Below are 24,067 nucleotides of genomic sequence, written 5' to 3'. Positions count from 1 at the left end.
CTGGTGCAGAGAACAGTTGATAAAGTGCTTTTCATGCAAGCAGGAGAACCTGGGTTCAAACCCTCAACACTCATGTGGGAAGTTGATCACAGCAACACTGGGCACAACAGGAGGATTCCTTGGCCCTTGCTGATCTGCCAGTATAACCTAGTCAGTGAGTTTCAGGTTCAGTGAGATTCTGTCTCAGATAGATAGATGAATGATAGATAGATAGATAGATAGATAGATAGATAGATAGATAGATAGATAGGTAGATGATAGATAGATGATAGATAGACAGACAGACAGACAGACAGATAGATAGATGGATGATAGATAGATAGATAGATAGATAGATAGATAGATAGATAGATAGATAGATAGGGACAGTAACTCAAGAAGACACCTGCCATTGACCTCAGGCTTCCATCCACACATGGATGAGCACATGCACACGTGCGTGTACACACACTCACACATACACACACACACACACACACACACACACACACACACACACACGCACAGTCAATCTTCACTAACTGGATATTTATGTGGCTCTAAGTGCTACAGTTATAAATAGCATATCCTTTCAGCTATTTCTTTTGCACAGACATAATAGTTTATTGGATATATTCCTAGAAGTAGACTGTCTTCTCCGTAGAGCAGGAACAATCACAGATTTGCAGTACAGAGTTACCCAGTTGCCCTCAGGAAGGTTCACACTCCCACCCCGCCAGGGGCACTCTGGGGCTTCCATGCGTGCCACAGCGACCAACATCTCCGCACTGAAAAGCCTATTGTTGTGTTTCTCAGATGCTTTTTGACAGGTCACACTTTTTCTTTGAAACATCTGCTTACCAAGCTTTGAATTCCAGGAAGGAGAACCATTTTCTCAGCCCATGAGAGGCAGGCAAGGACCTGAGACTTAGCATTTGATACAGCACCTCCTCCCTAGGTCTCTAACATGGCTCATCTCCTTCAAAAAACATGCTGATCTTTCTACAAGACCCCGAGCCCTTGAGCACTGAGCAGAACAGTCAAGGAAAACAGGATGGCAAGAGCAAAGTGATTGTTTCAAAATAAAACTAGAAGTTACTCCATGGCCTATGGCTTGTTATTTAAAATTCAGTTATTGGCAACCTTTAAGGAAGGATTTCTAATGATTCATTTTCTTAACTACATGCCATCTTTTCAAGTTTACTTTATGAATGGACAAGGCTCTTCTTTTCTTTCTTTCTTTCTCTCTTTCTTTCTTTCTTTCTTTCTTTTTTTTTTAAGATTTATTTTATTTATATGAGTACACTGTAGCTGTCTTCAGACACACCAGAAGAGGACGTCAGATCTCATTACAGATGGTTGTGAGCCACCATGTGGTTGCTAGGAATTGAATTCAGGACCTTTGGAAGAGCAGTCTGTGTTCTTAACGGCCTTTCCCCTATTTGGCCAAAAGCACAACCTCTCTCCATAGCAACCATGTTGAGAAGGGTAAAAAACCAAAGCAAAGTACTATTCAGAGGGACCACATCCAGGTAGAATGGGCTCAAGGGCTTCTCACAACAAATCACACTACCTCCTTTTGGCTGAGGGAGGGAGGCACTCATCCTAGGAGCTGTCAACTCCTTCCCAATAAAGTCAGTGAAGGAGCCTTTGGGCAAAGATACCCAAGATGCAATGCAAGTGCCACTGGTGTGGTATCACAGAAGAAGAAAGCCTAAAGCCAGGCCTCTCAGCACACACCTAATTGCATTCCTTGTATTTACTGATAATCTCCCTCAGTAGCCCCAAGATGTGCGGGAGGCGGGGGTTGCATAGATAAGTAACATAGTCATAGCTCACAATGATCCCCAAGAAGTTCAGGGGTATCAGAAGATACTAAGGGCCCAGCTGTGGAGCTGTCAGAAATGACCCCATCACCATTTGCTTTATTGATATTACCATACAATGAGTTGGCAGCAAGGCACTGGGGAGCCATTGAGGGAATCAGGTGTGTAGGGTGAGAAAGCTGGAGGAAACCCACAAGGTGGGTGTCTTCAGGAGAGATAGGAGCAGAGGGAAGAACAGCAGGGAAGGCTAGTAGGAAAAGTGGCTGCTGTACTTTAATGCAAACCCAGGGGCTAGCCACGAGTCAACCAGGGGTCTGCGAGTCTACTCTCAGCTTGAATAATTTGCTAGAAGCACTCATGCACTCCACAGATGGCTATAAAACTCACATTGTGGTGGCTACCATAAAAGGACACATTCAAATCAACAGAGGGACTGAGATGGGCAGGTTGGAGCCAAGGGACTTCCATACAGATAGACACCCATGGTCTTCTCTTCCCCTGTGGAACGTGGGACAGTGCTAACTTTCTTGGGCAAAGAATGACAACATGCATATGAAAGAAGGAAGGAAGGGTGGGAGTGAGGAAAAGTCCAACCACAGGACCTTACCAGAGCCTTGGGGACACAATAACTTGATAGCTACTCAGAAAGCTGACTTCAGATTTTATGCAGGTCAGAGGTAATGTGTTTGCTTGCCTAACATTCAAGAGACCCTGAATTTAGTTCCCTATTTGGAAAAAATAAACTGTGGTTCCTTATTCCACAAAACTCACCTTGATTTAGGATGATGTGTGCGACCTATTCACTTTTCTGTTGCCATGATAAAAAATACCCCGATTAAAAAAAAAAAAAAAAAAACTTAGGAGAGAAAGGGTTTATTCAGCTCACAGTCCATCACTGTGGGAATGTGCAAGCATCAGGAACAGCTGGCCACATCACATCCACAATCAGGAGTGAGGACAGGGAGAGTAAAATCATTCAGGCTCCGTACCCAGCCAGTTTCCTCTACTTTATTACAAAGAATTGTGGGCCCACTTTCAGGCTGGGTCTTCCCACATCAATGAAGTCAATTAAGACACTCCTCCATGGGCCAACCTGATCTAAACCATCCCTTCCTAGAGCTTCCTTTCCAGGTGATTCTTGGGTTTAGTTGAGAATTAAACTACTCTGGTTTCATCTTGTTTGCTGTAATAACACACTGACAAAAGCAATTTGGAGAGAAAAGGATTTTTTTTCTTACACATCCAGGTTATGATCCATCATTAATGGAAACCAAGGCAGGAATTCATGCAGGATTTTGAAGAGAAACCATAGAGGAATATGGCTTGCTGGCTGGCTCTCTGGCTTCCTCCCTGGTTCATACTTAACTAGCTTTTAAGGACCAGGACCACCTGCTTGAGAAACTCTGCTGCCCACAGTGGGCTTCACTCTCCCACATCAGTTAATAATCAATACAACCTCCCACAGATCTGCTCACAGACCAAGGAGATATAGACAATTCCTCAAATGAGGCTTTTTCTCTCCAATGACTCCACATTGTGTCAAGTTGACAATTAGGGCACTAGCTGTCTTAGTTAGGGTTTTATTGGTGTGAAGAGTCACCATAACCAAGGCAACTCTTATAAAAGAAAACGTTTAATTGGGGCTGACTTGCAGGTTCAGAGGTTCAGTCCATTATCATCATGGCGGGAAGCATGCAGGATCCAGGCAGACATGGTGCTGAAAGAGTCGAGAGTTCTACATCTTGAAACAAGGGCAGCAATAGGAGACTAGCTTCTACAAGCAGCCAGGAGGATGCTCCCTCTCCCAAGCTGGACAGGGCTTGAGCACTAGGAGCCCTCCAAGCCCGCCTACACAGTGATGCACTTCCTCCAACAAGGCCACACCTCCTAATAGTGCCACTTCCCATGGGCCAAGTACATTCCAACCACCACACTGGCCATGACAATATGCTTCCAAATCTGCTATGCGTCACCAATGAGACCTGGAGCTCAGAAAGCATAAAGATGCCTGAATGCTGAGGTTTGCCACATAAAGAAAAAAAGAAAACACTTATAACCTAAAAGAAGACATAAATAACTCTTAGACAAATTGTCTAAAAATGCTAAATATTTCTTTTAAAAAAAATCTATCATTAAATTATTCACACACATGTAGAGAACCTACTGTGTGCCAGCCAGATATAAACATCTGAAATATCCCTTAGTGCTTTGCTTTGTGAATGATTCAGAGCAAAATGTCAGTGAAGTAGAGATTTTAATAACAGCCTGCCTAATAAGCCCTAATATGATGGGAATTAGAACACGGGGAATTTAGCTTAAGGTTACATGTCTCAGAACTCAGTGAGTCTCTAAACTGATTTTATAATTAGGAGCATATTTTTAGCTTATTTTTCAACTGGAAGATTTTATTATATTCATGTTAATGTATGTAATTTCACCGTGGTATTTTTGGATTGTGTAGAAAAGTTGAATCTTTATTCTTCGGTGCAGCGGCGTGTGAAGGTGACAGCTCCCACTTCGTGTCACGTCAGATTCAAGGGACAGAGCCAGGCAAACCAGCAGGCCCTGCTCACTGCCATGAAATGCTCTTCCTAGGGATACCTGGTTCACAGAGCACCATGGGGCCGAGTAGCCACTGCTGGTGATAAAGGGGAGGGGACCTGGTGGGGGACAACCTTTCCCACAGTTGTCTCAAGTCAAATAGCAGCCCTGCTCTCAGGCTGGGTCTCCCCACATGAATTAAGTTATTCAAGACAGTCCTCCAGGGGCCAGCCTCATCTAACTAACCCTCCCTTTAGACTCCCTTCCCAGGAGTCTTAGAGGACATCACCAAAAGCCCTAGAGGAGGGAACAGTTTTTAACAAGCCTAGCAAAGCATGCACCCAAAGGCCTGGAGAAAGCTAGGGGTAGCAGGACCCTGGGAAGCTATGACTGCAGTAGGAGGCTGACCTTTGCCTTCAGGTCACAGAACTCCATGAATGCCCACTGTAAATTTACTAATGCGTTTGCGATTGTACGAGGGATAGTTATATCATGTTAGGCGTATTCACAACCTTGTTATTGTTTCATGTGAACATGAGATATTATTTGTGTCAAGTTGACAAGGGGTGGATTGTAGTGGCTATTCCTGGTTGTCAACTTGACAATATTTGGAATGAACTACAATCCGGAATTGGAAGGCTCACCAGTGACCCTTATCTGGAGGCTTGGAGATCCTTATCTGGATCTTGGTTTGAAGATCTTGAGCCATAGTGGCTATGGATTCCAGAAGATTGAATCTCCGAGTTTAAGGAACACACCTTTAATCTGGGCTATGCCTTTCATCTGGGATTAAAGGTGTGGTGGAACACACCTTTAATCTGGGCTACACCTTCTGCTGAAGACAATATAAGGACATTGGAAGAAGGGAGTCTAGCTCTAGCTCTTGCTCCTTCGCCTGCTTGCTGCGTGAGACTGAGTAACTGCTAGATCCTTGGAATTCACTTAATGTATCAAGTTCAGCAATGGCTTCATCGAAAGCTGTTTTTGCAAGAGAGCAGGCTTTCTCTGGGGAGTTCAGGATCTCGTAATAGAATGTTTAAAATCAAACCCCCAGCTCAAGAAGAGGACCCTCAGTGAGAAAGACTAAGACTAATTGAGGGAAAGTATTTTTAAATTATTTTTATTTATGTATGTATTGAGTAAGTGGCATGTGTGCGTGTGTTGTGTGTATGTTGTGTGTGTTCTGTCTGTGTATCTGTGCATGGAGGACAAAGGAACACATCAGGGGTTCTGCTCTATCTCAACTGTATTCCTTTGAAGCAGGTTTATCAATGAACCTGGAGTTAGGCAGGCAACCAGCATGGCCCAGAGCTCCCAAGAGAAAAGACTTTTAATGGTGCATATACCAAGGAAAAGAGACTGCTCTGAGGGTTTGGGGTGGGGGTGGGGGTGGGGGTGGGGGTGGGGGAGAACCAGTGGAGATGTAGTAAGCCCTTAGCACATGCAAGGATGCACAGAAGTCGAGGCTAACTCTCAGGCTAACCCTGGGCTAGTGACAGAGCAGAGTACATAGGCTAGGGTAGAGCTGCCTCTGCTCTAGTGGTTCTCAACCTGGGAGTTGCTATGGCTTTTGGGGGTCAAATGACCCTTTCAATGGGGTCACATATCCTGAATATCAGATATTTACATTATTATTCATAGCCATAGAAAAATTACAGTTATAAAGTAGTAGAAAAAGAATTTTATGGTTATCACAACATAGGGAACTATGTTAAATGGTTGCAGTGTTAGGAAGATTGAGAACAACTGCTTTGCTCTCATCTCTAAGGACACCTACATACACAGAAAGAGTTGTGGCCTGGGCATTGCAAACCCTGGTGGGGCGTGGTTACAGGCCATAGAGAGCCACAGCATGAGCCAGCCCCCAACAAGCAGCAAGACAACATTGCCACTAGGTGATCTCAAGGTAGGACCAGGCCACCCCTCCAGTGATGTGCAAGGCAGAGCCACAGTCCAGAGAGAGCCATGCCCAAGCCTCAGGGAATTGTCTTTGACCAGACGTTTTAGCTACTGCTCTTGCTTCCAAAACAAAATCCCCAGCAAATGCAACTTCAGGAAGGAAGGCTTTGTTTTGGCTCACAGTTCAAGGGGCTCACAGTTTGAGGGTGGTGTCTAAAGTGGTAGGGAAGTCCTGGTGGCCACAGGAGTATGAAGCAGTTGGCTACATTGCATCACAACCAGGAAGTACAGAGATGAACGAAACGGCTCAACTAACTCTCTCCTTTTCATTAAACCTGGGACCTTGGCCCATTGATGGTATTCCCCACATTCATGGTGAATCTTCTTTGTTTCTGGAAACTTTGTTAGCATCATACTAGGACTCTGACATGTCACCTCTTTCTTCCCTTCTGTAACTAGGGCACTGATTCCCACTTATCCCAGTACTATAGTTAGAGGTCACATCATGTTTGGTTTCAGATGAGAAATGTTACCTGAGGATAAGCCAGACCTTGAATCTTAACCATAGTTAACTCTTTATTGTTGGCTTTTCTTTTTCCCCAGGAACAGGCATCCAACTCAGGGCCTTGCACTACACCACTGAATTATGCTCCCCACAATACTTGATGTAGATAACACTTTAAGGTTGATGCTGGGAATGGTTAACTACTGTGTTGTTTGGATTATGAAGTGTAGTCTGAGTGTCCAGAAATAAATTTAGGTTGCGGGAGGAGCTCCAATGGGAGAATATTATGGGTTGAATGCTTGTATTCCCAAAATTCACATGTTGAAACAAGTACCCCCTCCCCAATATGACGTTATTAGGACATGAGTGCCCCCCAATATGACACTATTAGGACATGAGGCCTTTGGGAAGCTTCTACAACATGAGGGTGAATTCCTCACAAATGAGATTAGAAAATCCTAAAGAACACCCTCCCTCCCTTTCTGGCAGAAGGCAATGAGAAATCAATAGTCTGCCATACCAGAGCTCACCCAGCCACACCTCAGACGGTACTAAGGTAGGCTCCAGTTGTGCGGAAGACTACCCATCTCTGATAGGTCCTCATGGCAGCCAGAGCAGAGCCCGGGATGGTAGTGATGAGGATGGCTATGGACCAGAGTTGTAAAGGGAAGGCGTTGAGTGGAGTCACACCCAGGAGGAATCACAAAGGCAGGGCTTGGGAAAAAGACCCAGGGGGTGGGAGGCTTGTATTTCAACTCCCATAAGGCCTTGAGAGAACTGTGCCTCAGGAAAGCACGGGTGAGTTTCAATGTCCAGATTCAGAGGGCTCTCTGCCATCTCTAATCCTCTCCTCACATTGAGTCAGGGAGAGATGGGGGATTATGTCAGCTCCTGCAACCTGGGGATGACAGATCCCTCCTGCTTTGCTTTCTTATCTGTCGCTGTGACAGAACACCCAGACCAAAAGTAATTTAGGAGAGAAAGGGTTTATTTTAGCTCAAGTCAAGGCAGGGACTTGAAGCAGCCAGTCACAACACATCCACAATCAAGAAAAGAGACAGGAGCATATGCATGCTTACACCACTTAGCTCAGGTTTGGTTTGGTTTGGTTTTCTGTCTAACACCGTTTATGGGAATGGCACAGTCAAAGGTAGACTGGGTTTTCCCACCTCAATTAACCTAGTCAAGACAATTCCCCACAGACATGACTGATGTAGACAAGCCCTCCTTCAGACTCTCTTCTGTGGTTGCTTGCTAGGCTGTGTCATATGGCAATTAAACTAACCATTGCCCCTTCCAAATAAAACAACCCTCCCTTCCCAAAGCCATCGCTGTTTCTCTTGAGTCCCAGCCGCTGTGCCTCCCACCTACTCATCCAAGAACAAGCAACACTTGAGGCTGGAGCAACAACTCAGGTGTTAAGAACACATGTTGCTCTAGCAGAGAACCCAGGTTCAGTTGCCAGCACACACATGGTGGCTCACAACCATGTAACTCCAATAATTCCATAATTCCGGTTCCAGGGATCCAACGCTCTTTTCTGATTTTGAAAGGTACCAGTCAAACACATTGGTCACATACATACATGCAGGCAAAATACTCATATACCAGAAAAACCAATAAACACAGCTGCCTCAAACCCCCAGGAACAGGTTCCTTATAACCAATGCCCACAGGTGGAGTGTGGAGGGGGCCATGCTGGGGAACACTGTGTCCCACCCTCACCCTCAGGTACCTACAGAACTGGCCACACTACTCTTGACTTGAGATATTTCTCTCCTTATCCTCTCGTTTTATCTGAGCGCTGTACTAGCTAACAAACAGTAGGGTGCAGATCTACTTGTGGGTAGGGAAATCCTACTGCAGTTTCTGGAAACTTCTCCTTAACTCCCTCCTGGCAGCGTTTGGGGGTCGCTGGGAAAGATTTGGTCCAGCAGAAAGACCCACTCAGGAAAAACGTCTGCAGTGGTGGTGGTGGTGGGGGGGTTTCACACACACACACACACACACACACACACACACACACACACACACACACACACACACCTGAGAGTCAAGAGCAAGAGTGCAGGAGAAATAACTGTTTTCTCTCCAACTGGGAGTAGAGGGCATATATTCCCAAAGCATGATCTAGGAGACTGAATTGTAATGGGCAAGGGATGGGACAGAGGGTCGCCTCGCCCTCCCCTTCAAGAAACCCGGGGCGGAGCTATGAAAAACGACCCACTGGCAAGAGGGGAGATAGGCTGAGGCAGCTCTGTTCCCTCTGTCCCCGCGTCTCCCGGCACCCGGCGGCCGCGGGGGAGGCAGGCGCTGCGCGGCTCCGGTCCATGTGGGGAGTCACCGCCCCCTGGTCCGGGTGCACCCGGCCCTAGCGCCCCCACCTCGCCGCCGCCGGCCTCGCCCCCGCCGCGCGCGCCCCGCCCGCCTCCCCCGTTGCCGTGGCAACCCCGGGAGCCTCCAGGCGCGCGCTCGTCCGCGGGAGCGCTCTACAGCAGCGGCGGCGGCAGCTCCGGCTTGAGCCGCGCGCGCTGCGACCTCACTCAGAGCCCGCGCATTGCCCCCGGCTGGGCCCTGGGCCCCCCGCGCGGCTCCCCACCAGCCCCTGAGCCTACCCGGTCGCTGGTCCCCATGGAGCTGCTGGCTGCAGCCTTCAGCGCCGCCTGCGCCGTGGACCACGACAGCTCCACCTCGGAGAGCGACACGCGCGACTCGGCGGCGGGACACCTGCCGGGCAGGTGAGGACCCGCTGTATCCCGGCCCCCGCGCAATGTCCCCACGTACTCCCTCACACTCGCTCCCTAGGCGATGATCTCGGACCCCTGCGGCCTATCCGGGTCCTCGGCCCCCGGGCTCCTGCTGCCCCCCACTAACTCTAATCCGACGGACCTTCCCCCTGGGAGAGCCGTGCGTCCTGTTCCAGGTCACTAGCACCCAGTCCCAGCGTGGGATGGCCTCCTGCACCTTGTCCCTGGACGCCCAGAGTGTGCGCGTCCCGCCCTTCGCCCCTCTCTGCGCTCCCAGTCTCTGGAACTGGAGGACAGAGCCTCGAGTGGGGCCAGGGGGCACGGGACGGCTAAGGGAGTGGGGTGGCAGCGGGCTGGCAGGACCCGTTGGGGCGGCCTTCCGCGCTGTGCAGCGGCTAGGGTACGCCAACTTTCCGACGCCTGTCCGCGAGCTCGAAAAACATGAAGGTTTGGGCGGACTGGTGTAGGAGTGAATCACCCCGTCGCGCCCTGGTATGGTGACAAAAAGGGTTTGTCGGGCTCGCCCGGTCCGGACACGTGGCGGCCACTGTGGCCCCCCTTGGCTTGGAAGCTCTTAGGGGCAGTACCCTCCAGGCAGCAGCCGCTTGTGCTGACCGACAGTCGCCTCTTGCGATCTAGCCAAGGTGTGTCGTTGCTTAAAAATAAACAGCCGTCGCTCTCCTCCTTCTCTTGCAGCGAGTCATCCTCCACCCCTGGAAATGGAACCACACCCGAGGAGTGCCCAGCCCTCACCGACAGCCCCACCACTCTCACGGAGGCCCTGCAGATGATCCATCCCATTCCCGCCGACTCCTGGAGAAACCTCATTGAACAAATAGGTGGGTCCAGGGCAGGCAGCGACTCGTTTGGACCATGAGAGCCTGGTGGCTTCCAGGGGACCCTGGCTGCTGGGCTGACTGGCATGCGGCTTTTGACATGACTAGTTCTAATGGTTTCCTAGGCAGAACTGCCGAGTTTTATTAGTGCTGCACCACTGAGCTAATTTAGCTGGGATTGTGGTGTGTTTGTGAGACTGAGTCTCACACTGCAACCCTGGCTGGCCTGGAATTTACTCAGTAGCCCAGGCTAGCCTGGACCTCACCTCCTGCCTGAGAACTTGAGTTCCAGGGTTATGAGCTTGAGACTCTATGCTGGGCTTTAGCAGTGGGTATTGATCTTGATGTCTCTTGGAGAACACTCTTGGTCCAGCCCTTTCCTGTAGAAAACGTTGTTTCCAGAATGGAGTAGCTGGAGAGAGAGAATGAAGTCTTCCTTGACCTCAACAGGGAGGTCCTAGGAGGACCTGGAAGGTAGCCAAGGAATTAAAGCTGTACTGGGAAGCTCTGGGTAGAGCAAGGCTGGCCCTGAACACATGAGTAGAAGCAAAAGAGGCCCGAGTACATTCTGCGTCCCCCCTCCTGCCCCCTGCCCCCCACCCAGAAGACTCTTCCAAAAGGCTGCCAGGATGGTCCTAGGGAACGGCACTTAGCGGGTCCTGCTCCTCCAGAGCTGAGAGGAAGTTCTGTGAGCTGTTGGAGGTTTGAGGCATTTGTACTTCTAAACTGCTCCTGACATCAAACTGTTCCTCCTGTTATCCCCAGGGCCACCTGTGACCGGTTCTTGTTAATCCAGGAACGATGCTAGCTGCTTTGAAAATATTCTGGGATGTTCTCAAAGCCATCAGCAATCTATTCTTTTAAATACAAATTTTAGATTTTAAAAATATGACGCGTAATGATTATCTCCCACTGCCAAACCCTGTAAGGGACACAATGTCTCCAGAATTGAAGTGGAGCAGGCCCAACTGTAGGGAGACTTCTTAAGGAGGCTACTCTTTTGAGCTGGGAGCTTCCTACCCTGGCCCTGGGAGGAGAGAGCTGGAGGCTGGGAGATCCATCGCTGCCTGAGGGTAAACTGAACCCACTCTGGTTTCTGTCTCTGTGGTTCTCTAGCAGTCAGGCTGAGGATGCTGGGGGTGTAAGTGTGTCGTCGTTGTCTCTGGCACCTAACATGGTGCTTGGCATGTAGAAATTGCTTGTTAAATAATAACTGAGTAGCTTGCCCTTTACAAGTAGGCTTGGAAGATTTAAAGGAAACTGCTTTCTCTTTAGGAAGATAGATGCAGAACGGCTGGGTAGAGGGCGCTTTAGCTGGAGGAGCTGGGAACTCCCCTTCTAACAGAACAAGGCCGACCCAGTAAGGATCATTTCAGTAAGAGAACAAAGCCTCTCTACTCTGCCTTCATATCCCATAAGCAGGAGCTTAGACTGGGAACGTTAACATCCACGGGAAGGTGTGCTTACTGTTGGCACACATAGGAAACAACCATGAGACCTTGAACCTTGAGGACAGTAGTGGCACAAGATAAATCTATTTATATGAAAATTAGAATTTAAGACAAATAAAAATGAAAGATTATGAAAAAATGGTTAGACAGTTTTCATCATGGTAACCCCAGGATGGCAGGAGCTGGAGTATAGCTGGTGTCCTTTGAATGGTCTAACATGGCCACTGTTGAGTATTTGGCTGGAAGTAACAGTATGCAGAAACAACCGGTCTTCTGCAATGAGAGTGATCCATCCTGGTTAATCCTCAAGAGGTAGAAAGTTCAAGAGTTGGTTCTTTTCCCTACACAGTCACCCAGCTACATTTTCTTCATTCCCTTCCTTCTTTGGCTTTTGTGTTACAAGGTATCTGTTGTAGTTCCGGGCACCACATCTTCAAGCCAAGGTCTGTAATAGCAGGAAGGATAGTTTGCCTTCATGTGTCTACTGGAGATAGCTACTGTCTTAGTGTTCTATGGCTGGGAAGAGACACAATGACCATGGCAACCCTTAGAAAAGAAAACATTTAATTGGGGCTTCATTACTGGTTCAGAAGTGAGTCCATTATCGTCATGGCGGGGAGCATGGCAGCAGGTAGGCAGGCATGAGCCAAAGAAGTAGCAGAGAGCTACATCCTGATCCACAGGCAGGCAGGGAGAGATACTGAGCCTGGCATGGGCTTTTGAAATGTCAGAACCCACCCCCAGTGACACACTTTCTCCAATAAAGGCCACACCTCCTAATCCTTTCCAGTAGTTGACCAATTGGTAACCAAGCATTCAAATAGATGGGCCTCTGGGGGTCACTATTATTCAACTAACTACAGATTCCTTTTTTTTTTTTTTCTCTTTTCTTTTTTTTTTTAAGATTTTTTTTTTTTGTATGTGAGTACACTTTTGCTGTCTTCAGACACACCAGAAGAGAGCATCAGATCTCATTACAGATGGTTGTGAGCCACCCATGTGGTTGCTGGGAATTGAACTCAGGACCTCTGGAAGAGCAGTCAGTGCTCTTAATCACTGAGCCATCTCTCCAGCCCCTTCTTTCTTTCTCTCTTTCTTTCTTTCTTTCTTTCTTTCTTTCTTTCTTTCTTTCTTTCTTTCTTTCTTTCTTTCAAAGAAACCCTTAGATCTGTTCTGGGTCGGCCTTATCCTCTCTTTCTGTCTCCTTGGCTGGTATATTAATCCATACCTTGCATTGGATATCTTGGTATATTATGTATTGTGACAAAATACCTGAGGCTAAGAACTTTATATAGAAAAGAGGTTATTTACTGGACATTTTTAGGTGTAAGAGCAGACCATCCATTTCTGTTAGCTCTAGTGAGGTCCATGCCACACACAGGAAATGGTATCAAAGGCGACGACACCATGAGAGGGAAGCTAGAGAGGTCTAGGGCCAGACAGTTGATTTTAGAACAATCTCTTCTTGATCTAAAGCTCTGATGGAATGTTCAAGAGGAGAGGCCTGTGTTTGTTAATTACCTTCTCTGAGGCCCCTCTCCACCATTTGGCATGGAGACCAACCCAAAGAGCACATGAGCCTTTAGGGGGAAATGCTACACCCCAATCTTAACACTGGTAATGTATAAACAGTTAGATGGTTCCCCTCAGAGATCTGCTGCCAGCCAATAATCCCAGTGGATCTGTGTCTAGTGAGAGCCGCTCTCTCTGCTTCATGGATCATGAAGGAGTCCCACATGGCAGGCAGAACAATGAAGAGCCCTCCAGCCTCTGATGAATCTCATCCAAGAAACCCAATTCCCCAAAGGCCTTCCCTCCTAATACTGTCACATGGGCTTTAGATCCCCTCATAGGGATTGGGGATGGGAGGGGGAGCATTCAGACCTCTGTCCCTCAATGGCACCGAATGCAGGTACTGAGCCCACCACCACTGGTGAGAGCCTCCATCGGACCCCACCTACTTCCCTGAGCACACAGTGTCCAGCCCAGCCCTCTCCTCCCCAGTGGAAGGCAGGGGTGGGAAGGGACAGGGAAGAGGCGGCGTCCACTGTGCAGCACTTTCAGAAATACCATTTCCAACACAGCTACCCACAGTGCTGGTATTTTTGTCTCCTTCCAGCACATGTGCCACCAAGAAGTCTTGGGTAGTATTTGCCTGCAGTTTGCTGGCTATGCCATGTGTCTTTCTGAGCCTTTAAAACATGCTAAGTTAGACACTTCCAGGAAGCTTGGAAATGGTGATTTTTAAAAGGTGTTCAACCATGACTAAGTACCCACTCTGCTAAGTTACCGTGAGGAAGCTCCAGCAAATATCGTCAGAACGACGACTGGATGATAATTAGCTTGGAGGGCCAAGGAGGGGGCAAAATGCTGGTCACACAAGAGTGAGGACTTGGGTTTAACCTCTAGAATCCACTGAAAGTTAGGCATGGCAGCACATGTCTGTAATCCAGATACAAGAGTATCCCTGGGGTTCACTGGCCGGCTAGCCTAACCTATTTGGTGAGCCCTAAGCCAATATGGAATCTTGTCTGAAAAGAAAAAAAGAAAAAAAAGAAAAAAACCCAAGGTGTCCAGGACCTGAAGAGTGACACATGCCCTCCACATGCAAGCACACACACATGCACACACATGTGTACTCCAACATACACAGACATGCATGTGTGTATGTTGAACTGGTTTCTGTGTTGACATTGGACTATCCTTGGAGCGCATCAGCTATGGGTGGAGTTTGGCTCCGACTCTAATGCTCATTAGCATCCCTTCGGCCAGTGAACTACATGTTGCATTCTGTAACTAGTACAACTATTAAAAACACCGGATCTGAATCCCCTGAAGTTGGGGCTGTCCTGCCTTGCTGTAAAGGCTTCATGATGTACAGTCACAGAGTCACCGAGTGCCGGAAGCAAATGATGTAATCAGCGGGATGGATTTGTGAGGCTCCCGCCAGTGACTGCAATTTCTCCAGCCGCTGTCAGGATTCCCACGGTGATCAGTTTCTCTTTCCCCCCTTTCTGCTGTTTGCATACTTCCAAGCTGCGCAGAGAACGAATGGTGCCCCATGTCCATGCTGCCTCCACAGGGAGAACTTTGCAAGGATCCCACTTAACCTTATGCCTGGGTAAAGCTCCATGCCAGTGTGTCCAGCTGCCTATTGGGGCTCCCCTGCCACCCCAAGTAAACTTACATCTCTTTGTCACCCCAGCCTTCTGTTCCTTGCTTCTACCAATGGTGCCTTCAGACCACTTTCTAAGCTGGTTACTTGAATATTGATCCAGCACCAGCCAGCTGCCAGGGCTTGTCTTCTACCCTGTAACCATGCCATGAGTTAGGGCCTTGGCTCTGCCCTGCCCCCACTTAATTGATGCCCTTGTAGTCCTGGGAACTGCCATGGCCCCTGTTCTCCCTGCCAGGCATGCAGATGTATCAGCATGCTTATATGGGGTCTGCACAGGTCCCCAGGGCAGAGTTCTGTCTCTACAGCATGACCTATAAGATTTTTGGAATAAACCCCCTCTACCAGCCTCTCAGCGGGCGGTGTCACATGCCCCTGTCCCCACCAGCCCATGCGGATAGACTGTCCCTCTGCTCTGCAGCCAGAACATCCCAAATGTTTATTTTCTCTTCTTTCCTGTGAGATGCTGTCTTTACACTGATTCATCGGCACCCCTAGTCTCCCTCAGAGATTTGGGTCACATTTGTGTTTAAGTGTGATTGGTCAGGAATGGCGCCCTCAAGTGTGAGTGTCAGAGGCAACAGTTTCCTTTGGGCTCATTGATGAGACACTGATTCAACATGAAAACTCAGAGCCACTCCCCACTAAGGGATGCACAAGCTTAAGTTTTAATACTGAATCATTTAAACTCGGGGAAAGGACCCTCGTGGGATATTAGAACATAATTGGGATATTTTCATCAATTTTTCATGCATGCCTATTAACACATCACAGTCTATATTCTTTTTTCCCCATTGTGTGCGTGTGGGAACGTAATTTTTAATCTACTCAGTGATTTCTTTATTTGTCAAAAGAAACTCACACATGCTGATCTCCCCCAGAAATAAAAGCTATGGTTGGTCTCTTTTGCAGGGCTGGAGCCTGCTGGTGCAACCTGGTGCATGCTGGCTTTCTTTGTGTGTGTGGGGGGGGGGGGGGGGAGGTGGGCTTCTCAAGGACCTCCATCTGACATCCTGCTCTTGTCTTTGTGACAATACTTTGATTTCAGGGCTCCTGTATCAAGAGTATAGAGACAAATCGACTCTCCAAGAAATTGAAACACGGAGGCAGCAGGATGCAGAAATCCAAGGCAACTCCGATGGGTCCCAGGTTGGGGAAGACGCTGGAGAGGAGGAGGAGGAGGAGGAGGAGGGAGAGGAGGAGGAGCTGGCCAGCCCTCCTGAGAGGAGAGCTCTGCCTCAGATCTGCCTGCTCAGCAACCCCCACTCCAGGTTCAACCTCTGGCAAGACCTTCCTGAGATCCAGAGCAGTGGCGTGCTGGACATTCTCCAGCCGGAGGAGATCAGGCTGCAGGAGGTAATGCAGGGCCCCAGGCCGGAGGGGCAGGGAATCTGAGGGACCCACTGAGGGGCTGAAGTCCTGGCTTGCCAGAGCAGTTCAGGGCTGAACCGAACCTGACTCTCTAACACAGATGGGGAAGGAAACATTCCACAGGTCAAAGACCACCCAGCCACTTTCTGGGCTGATTCAGAGCCCCTCGAGGAATGTTAGATGTTTCGTTTGGTGGGGTGACCATCTTGGTGGGGTTACGGTGACATCGAAGCACTAGGTTGCACAGAACCAGTGACTGTGAAATAACTCCAGTGTTCTGTAAGTGACAGTCAGTTGTGTTTCTTCCCACATTGGAAGGCTGTGTGGATTCTGGAGGGTTGAGGCTCCAAGAGATCCTTTGTGTGAAGGTCCAGGCCACTCTCCCTGAGATCAGGGAGGTAGAGGCAGTGGGCGGTACAATGGTTGGTTACGAGCAGGAAGAAATAATCAGCAGAAAGTTGTCAGTAATAGAAACGTGTAGCAAGGATTATTTGTTTGTTTGTTTGTTATGTGAGTACACCCTTCAGACACAGGAGAAGAGGACATCAGATCCCAATCCAGATGTGGTTGCTGGGAATTGAACTCAGGACCTCTGAAAGAACAGTCCGAGCTCTTAACTGCTGAGTCATCTCTCCAGCCTGCCAGTGCCTGTTTCTGTTGAGCAAGGGTCTTGATCTTGTGAGTCTCAGGAACGTGTGGTAGAGAGGAGAGGATGGTCAGTAGTAGAAACCGTGGTTAATGGACAGAGAGAAGGAGGGGTTGTTATTATTATTATTGTTGTTGTTGTTATTATTATTGTAACTTGCTCGTGCGTAAACTTCATAGATGAAAGAGCATCAAAGCACAAGGCTACAAGGGCTAATGACCTGAACAGAGCCTAGTTCCTGTCTGTGTCATCCAATTCAATACATGCTCCATTACTGAGGAAGGGAGTAGTTTGAGGGATCGCCTAGGGTTCACCTGTGTGTCCTGTCTGGCAGAATCAAGTAGAAATATACTTAAATATTGACAAGCTACTTAGCATGGGAGCTCATCAAGACGTTGTCTGGGTGGTTGTTGTCGTTAAACAAAACTGTGAGGTCAGTTCATATATTTAAAGCTTTGAAACACAGTAAAAAACCTTTTCCAGCATACATGGAGCTAAACACAGAGGAGCCTGTCCTTTATGGACCACACAGAAAGGTGACAAATGGCAAAGAAGCAGGACTGGGCATATGGCACACACCTGTCATCCCAGCACATTCGTGGTCAGAAGCAGGAAGATTTTTAGTTCAGAGTCATCCTCACATACTTAGGCAGTTAGAGGCCAGCCTGGGCTACAAGACAGCCTGCCTTAAAAACTAAAACAGAAACAAGAAGCAAATGATAATAATAATTAATAATAATGATAATAGATAAATATGGTGGCTGAGCTCACACATACCCCTTATAAAGGTAAATGAGCAATGGAGGACTTTCTAGTAGGTTAGAAAACCAAGCCGCCATGTTATCAGACATAGAAAAGATTGTCAAAGGCCTTTCAGGTGGGTTTAGGTACCACTTATTAATCTAAGTGTTTTTAAATTCCATAAGTAGCCCACTAACACGCTTTTATTATTTTTTCAAAAGCAGACAATACAAACGCCTTCCTTCCTCGGGCCCCTCGTAGCTTGAAGCTGAATTTTTATGAAAACACCCCTGCTCTGCTGGGCATGAGAGCAAAGGGATCCCTGCCCAGCTGGAAGGCAGACTTCCAGGCTGCACATGGAAACTCTGCCTCAAAATGGCCCACTCAGCACCGGCACCTGCCTGCTTTTTAAAAGCATTAAAGGGGCCGGGTGTGGTGGCGCACGCCTTTTAATCCCAGCACTCAGGAGGCAGAGGCAGGTGGATTTCTGGGTTCGAGGCCAGCCTGGCCTACAAAGTGAGTTCCAGGACAGACAGACAGCCAGGGCTACACAGAGAAACCCTGTCTCTGAAAAACAAACAAACAAACACACAAAAACAAACAAACAAAGAACATTAAAGGGATACAACTGCATTGTGTTAACAAGTGGCTTAAATAGGATGGAAGAACGCAAGAGACAATAGTGAGGTCTCACTCACTTCAGCATTGCTCACTGGCTGTCCAGGGGGCTCTGTGGACACCTTGCAGGGCTTGCATGGGGCAGAGCAGGCTCCAGATAACTCAGTCATGTCTTCAGTATATCCTTGTCCTCTTGCAAGACCATGAAAACCAGTGAAAAAGTGTGTCACATCAGATCCCAACACAGGGTGTTCAAAGGGAAGTGTGGGCTGTCAGCCCCAGTCTGAAAACCCTGAATCTAAAAATGCTCTACAATCAGAAATGTTTGAGCATAGACATGATGCCACACGTGGACAATCCTATACCAGCAAACTCTTTCACATGTAAAACTGTTGGGAACATTTTATGTGAAGTCACTTTTAGGGGGCTGGAGACATGCTCAGCAGTTAAGAGCACCCTCTGCTCTCCTGAAGAACTGGGGTTTGGCTCCCAGCACCCATAACAATCAGCTCAAAATAGCTTGCAACTCCAGCTCTGTGGGATTAACACATTCTTCTGTCCTTTGTGTGAGCACACACACACACACACACACACACACACACGCACATACACACATGCAAGCACACACTGCAGATGCACACAAATTAATTAAATTTAAATTACTTTTTAAGCTGTATGCATAAAATGCATATAAACATAAATGAGTTCCATAGTTAAACCAAGTCTCACTTCCAACATTGCTCATCATTTTTATGCAAATACTCCCAAACCCAAAAATGAAAATCTGAAATCAGAAACTCTTTTGGTCCCAGGGTTGGGGTAAAAATACTGGAATTTCACCCTGCTACCAACTGTGAGAGAGGCTGTGATCACACACATCTCCACTTCCAGTACCAAACCTTCACATGTTCTTTGATCCAATGATAAACAGTGTGTGTTGTTTGAGTATCTTATTTTTGTCCTTCTTACTTTTCATCATCTTCCCCCTTCTTCCTCCTCCTTCTCCTCCTCCTCTTCCTCCTCCTTCTCCTCCTCCTCTTCCTCCTCTTCCTCCTCCTCCTCCTTCTCTTCCTCCTCCTCCTCCTTCTCCTCCTCCTCCTCCTCCTCCTCCTCCTCCTCCTCCTCCTCCTCCTCCTCCTTCTTCTTCTAGATAGGGTTTCATGTAGCCCAGGCTGGCTTCAAACTCACTAGTTAGTGGAGAATGACTGCTTTTAAAAAATAGTAATTTCATTCTACTTATTTTTAATTGATTAGAATCATGTGTATGTTTTGCTTGTGTGTGTGTTGTGCATCTCATGCATGCCTGGTGCCCATCAGATCCCATGGAACTGTAGTTATGGGTGGTTATGAGCTGCCATTTGTGTGCTGGGAACCAAACCCAGCTCCTCTTCAAGAACTGTATGTGCTTTTAACTGCTGAGCCATCTCTCCAGCCCCAACCTTGGATTTTGATCCTCCTGCCTCTACCTCCTGAGTACTAGATTTCCAGGCACATACCATCATGCCAGGCTTAGCTGTTGGGGATGGAACCCAGGGCACATGCTAGACAAACATTTCACCCACTGAGGTGTATGTAACATGTAATACAACCTCTCTGCCTCTTTTTCTGTTAAGCTTCTATATTGATGTTCTTGATTGAGTAGTAGTTTTTATAGTCTAAATATTATTTCTTCTGACATTTGTAATGTTTTCCCCACAGTATAGCCAAAGGGACATGACAGAGTGATATTCACACCTGTGCTGGCATCCATTTGCCTGGGTGTTGATTTTTTTGCTCTACTACTTGGCTGTGTGACATTGGCTTATGCATAAAATGCAAGTATCTGGAGCCACTTTCTGTTGCTATAGCAGTACAGAGACTGGGTCATTTGTAAAGAAAAGATGCATGTTCAGCTTGAGTGTCAGAAGCTAGGAGGTTCAGACGAGGGATCCGTGTCTGATGGGGGCCTCTTGCTACCTCAGCTCACACTGGGAGGCCGAAGCAATTGGGAATGTACAAAGAGAGAAAGAGGTGCTGAGCCACCCCAACCCAGTAGCTTCCTTATTCCCAGAGGAAAAGCATCCCCTGCTCATAAGGCACCTCCTTTGCAGCTCAAGCACCTCCCGAACCCAGAGCCAGGCCTCGTGTGGGCTTTAGGGGAACACAAGCCAGAGCAGGGATCCTTCCATCGCTCTGTACAGGTCATGAGAATTTCCAAGGTCAAGCCCAAGCAGGTAACCCTCCATAGTCTCCCCTCTGTTACAGCTGTCTTCCTTCATGGAAAGCCTTTGCTCATTTTCTTAGAAACCCTTCCGGCCTGTTTATGTGCTTCCCCTCGTCTTCTGGATGGTGTCTCAGGCGAGAAGAAAGAGAGGCGCTCAGCAGGTAAAACCATGATGGATAGGGCTAAGGCCCAGTAGGTTGGCACACACTGTGCTGTTCTGTGGAAAGAGACAGAGCAGGGACACAGAGAGCCTGAAGAGGCTCATAGGGTAGTCTGTGTAAAACAGTCATCCAAGGACTTGTGCAGTGAATGAGAATGTAAGCCACCTCATTAAAAAGTCTTTCGAGTAGGCGTGGTGGCTTGTAGTTGTAATCCTAGCACTCAAAAGGCTGAGGCAGGGGGATTGCTGGAGACTCATGTCTTTCACTGTTTTACATAGTTCCAAAATAATATATAAACACACATATATACTATTGTGTGTATGTGCATACTGAATGTGTGTGTGTCTGTGTGTGTGTGTGTGTGTGTGTGTGTGAGTGAGAAACTGAATGGAGATGGAGGTCAAAGAACAACTCTGTGGAGTTGGTTCTCTCCTTCCACCTCCATATGGGATCCAGGGAGCAAACAAAAGTTATCCGGCTTATGCAGCTAGCACCTTTACCCACTGACTCGTCTACCCAAAGGGAAACTCCTATTTCTGTAGAACTACACTGCTCTAACAAGAACTAGTGTTTATTTTCCAGTGACCATTAAAAAAAAAAAAAAAAAAAAAAAAAAAAAAAAAAAAAAAAAAAAGCTCAGCAGTTAAGAGCACGGGCTTCCCATTCCAGAGGACCTGGGTTCAGTTCCTGGCACCCTGCATGGCAATGCACAACCAGCAGTAACCACGATCCTGGGGGAATCTAATACCAGCCTCTGGCCTCCAAGGGTATCAGGCACACATGCAGAGCACAGATGCTGGCATCCACCTGCCTGGGTGTTGATCACAGATGTACATGCAATCAAAATACACACACACATACACACACACACACATAATAAACTTCCACTTTAAAAAAGAAAGTTTTGAACTTACACAAACTGTGATATCTCACTACATCTCTATTACAGTAAAACAAAACAATTAAATGTAAATACCATAAAAACTTCAAATTGAGCCACATGTGCCAGCACATATCTGTAAATCTGTAATGCCAACATTTACGGGGCTGAAGTATCTCCAGTTCAAGGTCGGCCATGGGTACATAGTCTGGGCTAGCGTGGGCTATACAGTAACACCTATCTCAAAAACCAAAACCAATTTTAAAAAACCCAAACTTTAAACCATAAATGTTTCCAATGTTCCTCACCTTGGGGTGGGAAAATAAGCTGTAAACCATCAGTCTATTTCAATGACATTCATGAGGATGCATGCATCCTGTGAACTCATGGTGCCTGAGCTGCATTTGGGACCTACTCCCAATCACTGTGCTCTAATATTAGATGACAGAGGGCTGGGACAGAGGTTCACTGGGTAGCATACTTGCCTCTCAGTTGTGAGAACCTGAGTTTAGGTACCCAGAACCAATGTCAAAGGCCAGACATGGTAGTCTGACCATAATATCAGCAGCGGTGTGATGGGAGACAGAGGCAGGTGGATCCCTGGATGCTCTCTGACAAGCTGGCCTAATGAAGCTGCAGGCCATTGAGAGACCCCGTCTTAATCAAAAGGTTGGGTGTAAGATGACCAAACACAAAAATGGCTTGTGTTGGTGAACAATGATGATGAGTCATGGGGGGGAGGGGCATGCCCAAAGCTGTTCATATAGAAGAACAAGAGGCTGCAGAGGTGGCTCAGTGGTTAGGAGCATGCTTTCCCTTGCAGAGGGCACATATCAGATGGATCACAACTGCCTGTGACTCTGTACCAGGGGCATCTAATGCCTCTGGCTTCTGTAGGTACCTGCACACACAGAGAGACACAAATACATATACATAATTCTAAAAGAATACTATGATTGCCTACTAAGTAAATGAAAGAAGTAAAAATCAAAATCACTAAAAATCAAAGAATCCAAGGCAGACTGCACCAAGGTACTGTCATCTGTGTTTCTGAATGGCAAAGGGTGACCTTGAATTTCTTTTTCTTCTGCCTCCACTTCTTAAATGCTAGCATTACAGGCTTGTACCACTGCAGCCAGGTCACACGGTGCTGGGGTTAAACCCAGGGCTTCATGCATGCCAGGTAAGCCCTCTGCCAATCGAGCTACATCCCCAGATCCTGCCATATATGTACACTTAAAACCTAGTTTGGGAGAGTACGTAGGTGGGCATTGTCAAGGACATGACAATATTTGTACCAAGCCCCAAGAAAGAATATATTTACATAGTTCCCTGTCTTTATCAATCTAGAACTTTCTATTACGGATAATCAGAGCTACAGACATTAAAAAAGGTGTTGTTTTCAACAGCCAGGATGCTGCTCAGTGGTACAGCATTTGCATAGTGTGTGCAAAGGCCACAGGTCTGCAATAGGAAGAAAGGAAGGGGGGGAGGGAGGGAGGAAGTTAAAAACGGGTTTTCAAAGAATTAAGAAGGTGAATACTCACAACATAGAGTGTTTTCCAAAGAGTATAATATCACATTTTTAGTAGACGGACAGCCAAGAGGGCTCAGCGGGTAAAGGGGTTTGCTGCCAAGCCTGGGTTCCCTCCCCTGCTTCCACATGGTGGAAGGAGAGAACCAACTTTAGTATGTCATCCTCTGACTGCCCCACACATGTACAGCATACACAACCCCCCCACACATACACAAATTAGCAAAATGTAATTTTTAAAAAGAAAACATTTCTTTTAGGTATTTTTGTAATTTCCCATAGATCATTTGGTACATCAAAAAATCAGTGAGGCCACGTGGATATGCACTGGCTATATTCAGCAGGAAATACTACAACATACATACTACATACTCACACACACAACTCACTCACTCATACATTCTGTCACAGACACACATACATATATATATATATACACACACTACACACTCATACAACTTACACGCATACAGTCACAGACACACATACACACCCAGACTACACACTCATACATACAACTCACACTCATGCACTTTCTCGGAGACACACACATACACTCACACACTATACACACAACTCACATAAACACTCATACTCCATTGAGTTTCCTTTGCTAGCTTGCTCTGGAACCCTTTAAGGTTCACTGTTTAAGGGCAGGGCAGTTTGGGGGGAAAAAAAGAACTGATTCAAATTAAAAGGTTGGGAAGAAGGTATGTATAAAAGGTGTCAGGAAGCAGTGGCTCCGGGCTGCTATGGGGGCAGCTGGGTTTGTCAGTTCTGCCAGTTGCTTCTTCCTGTCTGTCTGTCTGTCTGTCTGTCTGTCTGTCTGTCTGATGCTGGCCAGAGCCTCAGTTTGCTTCTTCTGGTGCCCAGGGCTCTCTCATTATTCAAAGCCCCCTCCCCACTGTGGGACCGTATGGCGAGCCTTGTGATGATGTCACTGAAGTGACATGG

The 24,067-nt window shown here is 47.3% G+C and overlaps 1 protein-coding gene across 2 annotated transcripts in view; it reads left to right on the top strand.

Moving 5' to 3' along the window:
• Positions 1-24,067, top strand: part of Ngef (neuronal guanine nucleotide exchange factor) — a 97,042-nt gene that overhangs the window by 54,290 nt on the left and 18,685 nt on the right. Inside the window, exons 1-3 of one of the 2 annotated variants that reach the window (NM_019867.2) lie at positions 9,219-9,488; positions 10,194-10,336; positions 16,008-16,315. In NM_019867.2, the coding sequence (NP_063920.2) occupies positions 9,382-9,488; positions 10,194-10,336; positions 16,008-16,315 (558 nt within the window). In that variant the 5' untranslated portion in view covers positions 9,219-9,381. Of the gene's footprint in view, positions 1-9,218; positions 9,489-10,193; positions 10,337-16,007; positions 16,316-24,067 lie in introns of those variants that run through there. The other variant, NM_001111314.1, reaches the window with a different exon arrangement.

Source organism: Mus musculus, chromosome 1 (assembly GCF_000001635.26).
Source record: "Mus musculus strain C57BL/6J chromosome 1, GRCm38.p6 C57BL/6J".
NCBI classification, from domain to species: Eukaryota; Metazoa; Chordata; class Mammalia; order Rodentia; family Muridae; genus Mus; species Mus musculus.
Note: the sequence above shows the minus strand (reverse complement) of the source record. Positions and strands in the feature narration are given on the sequence as shown.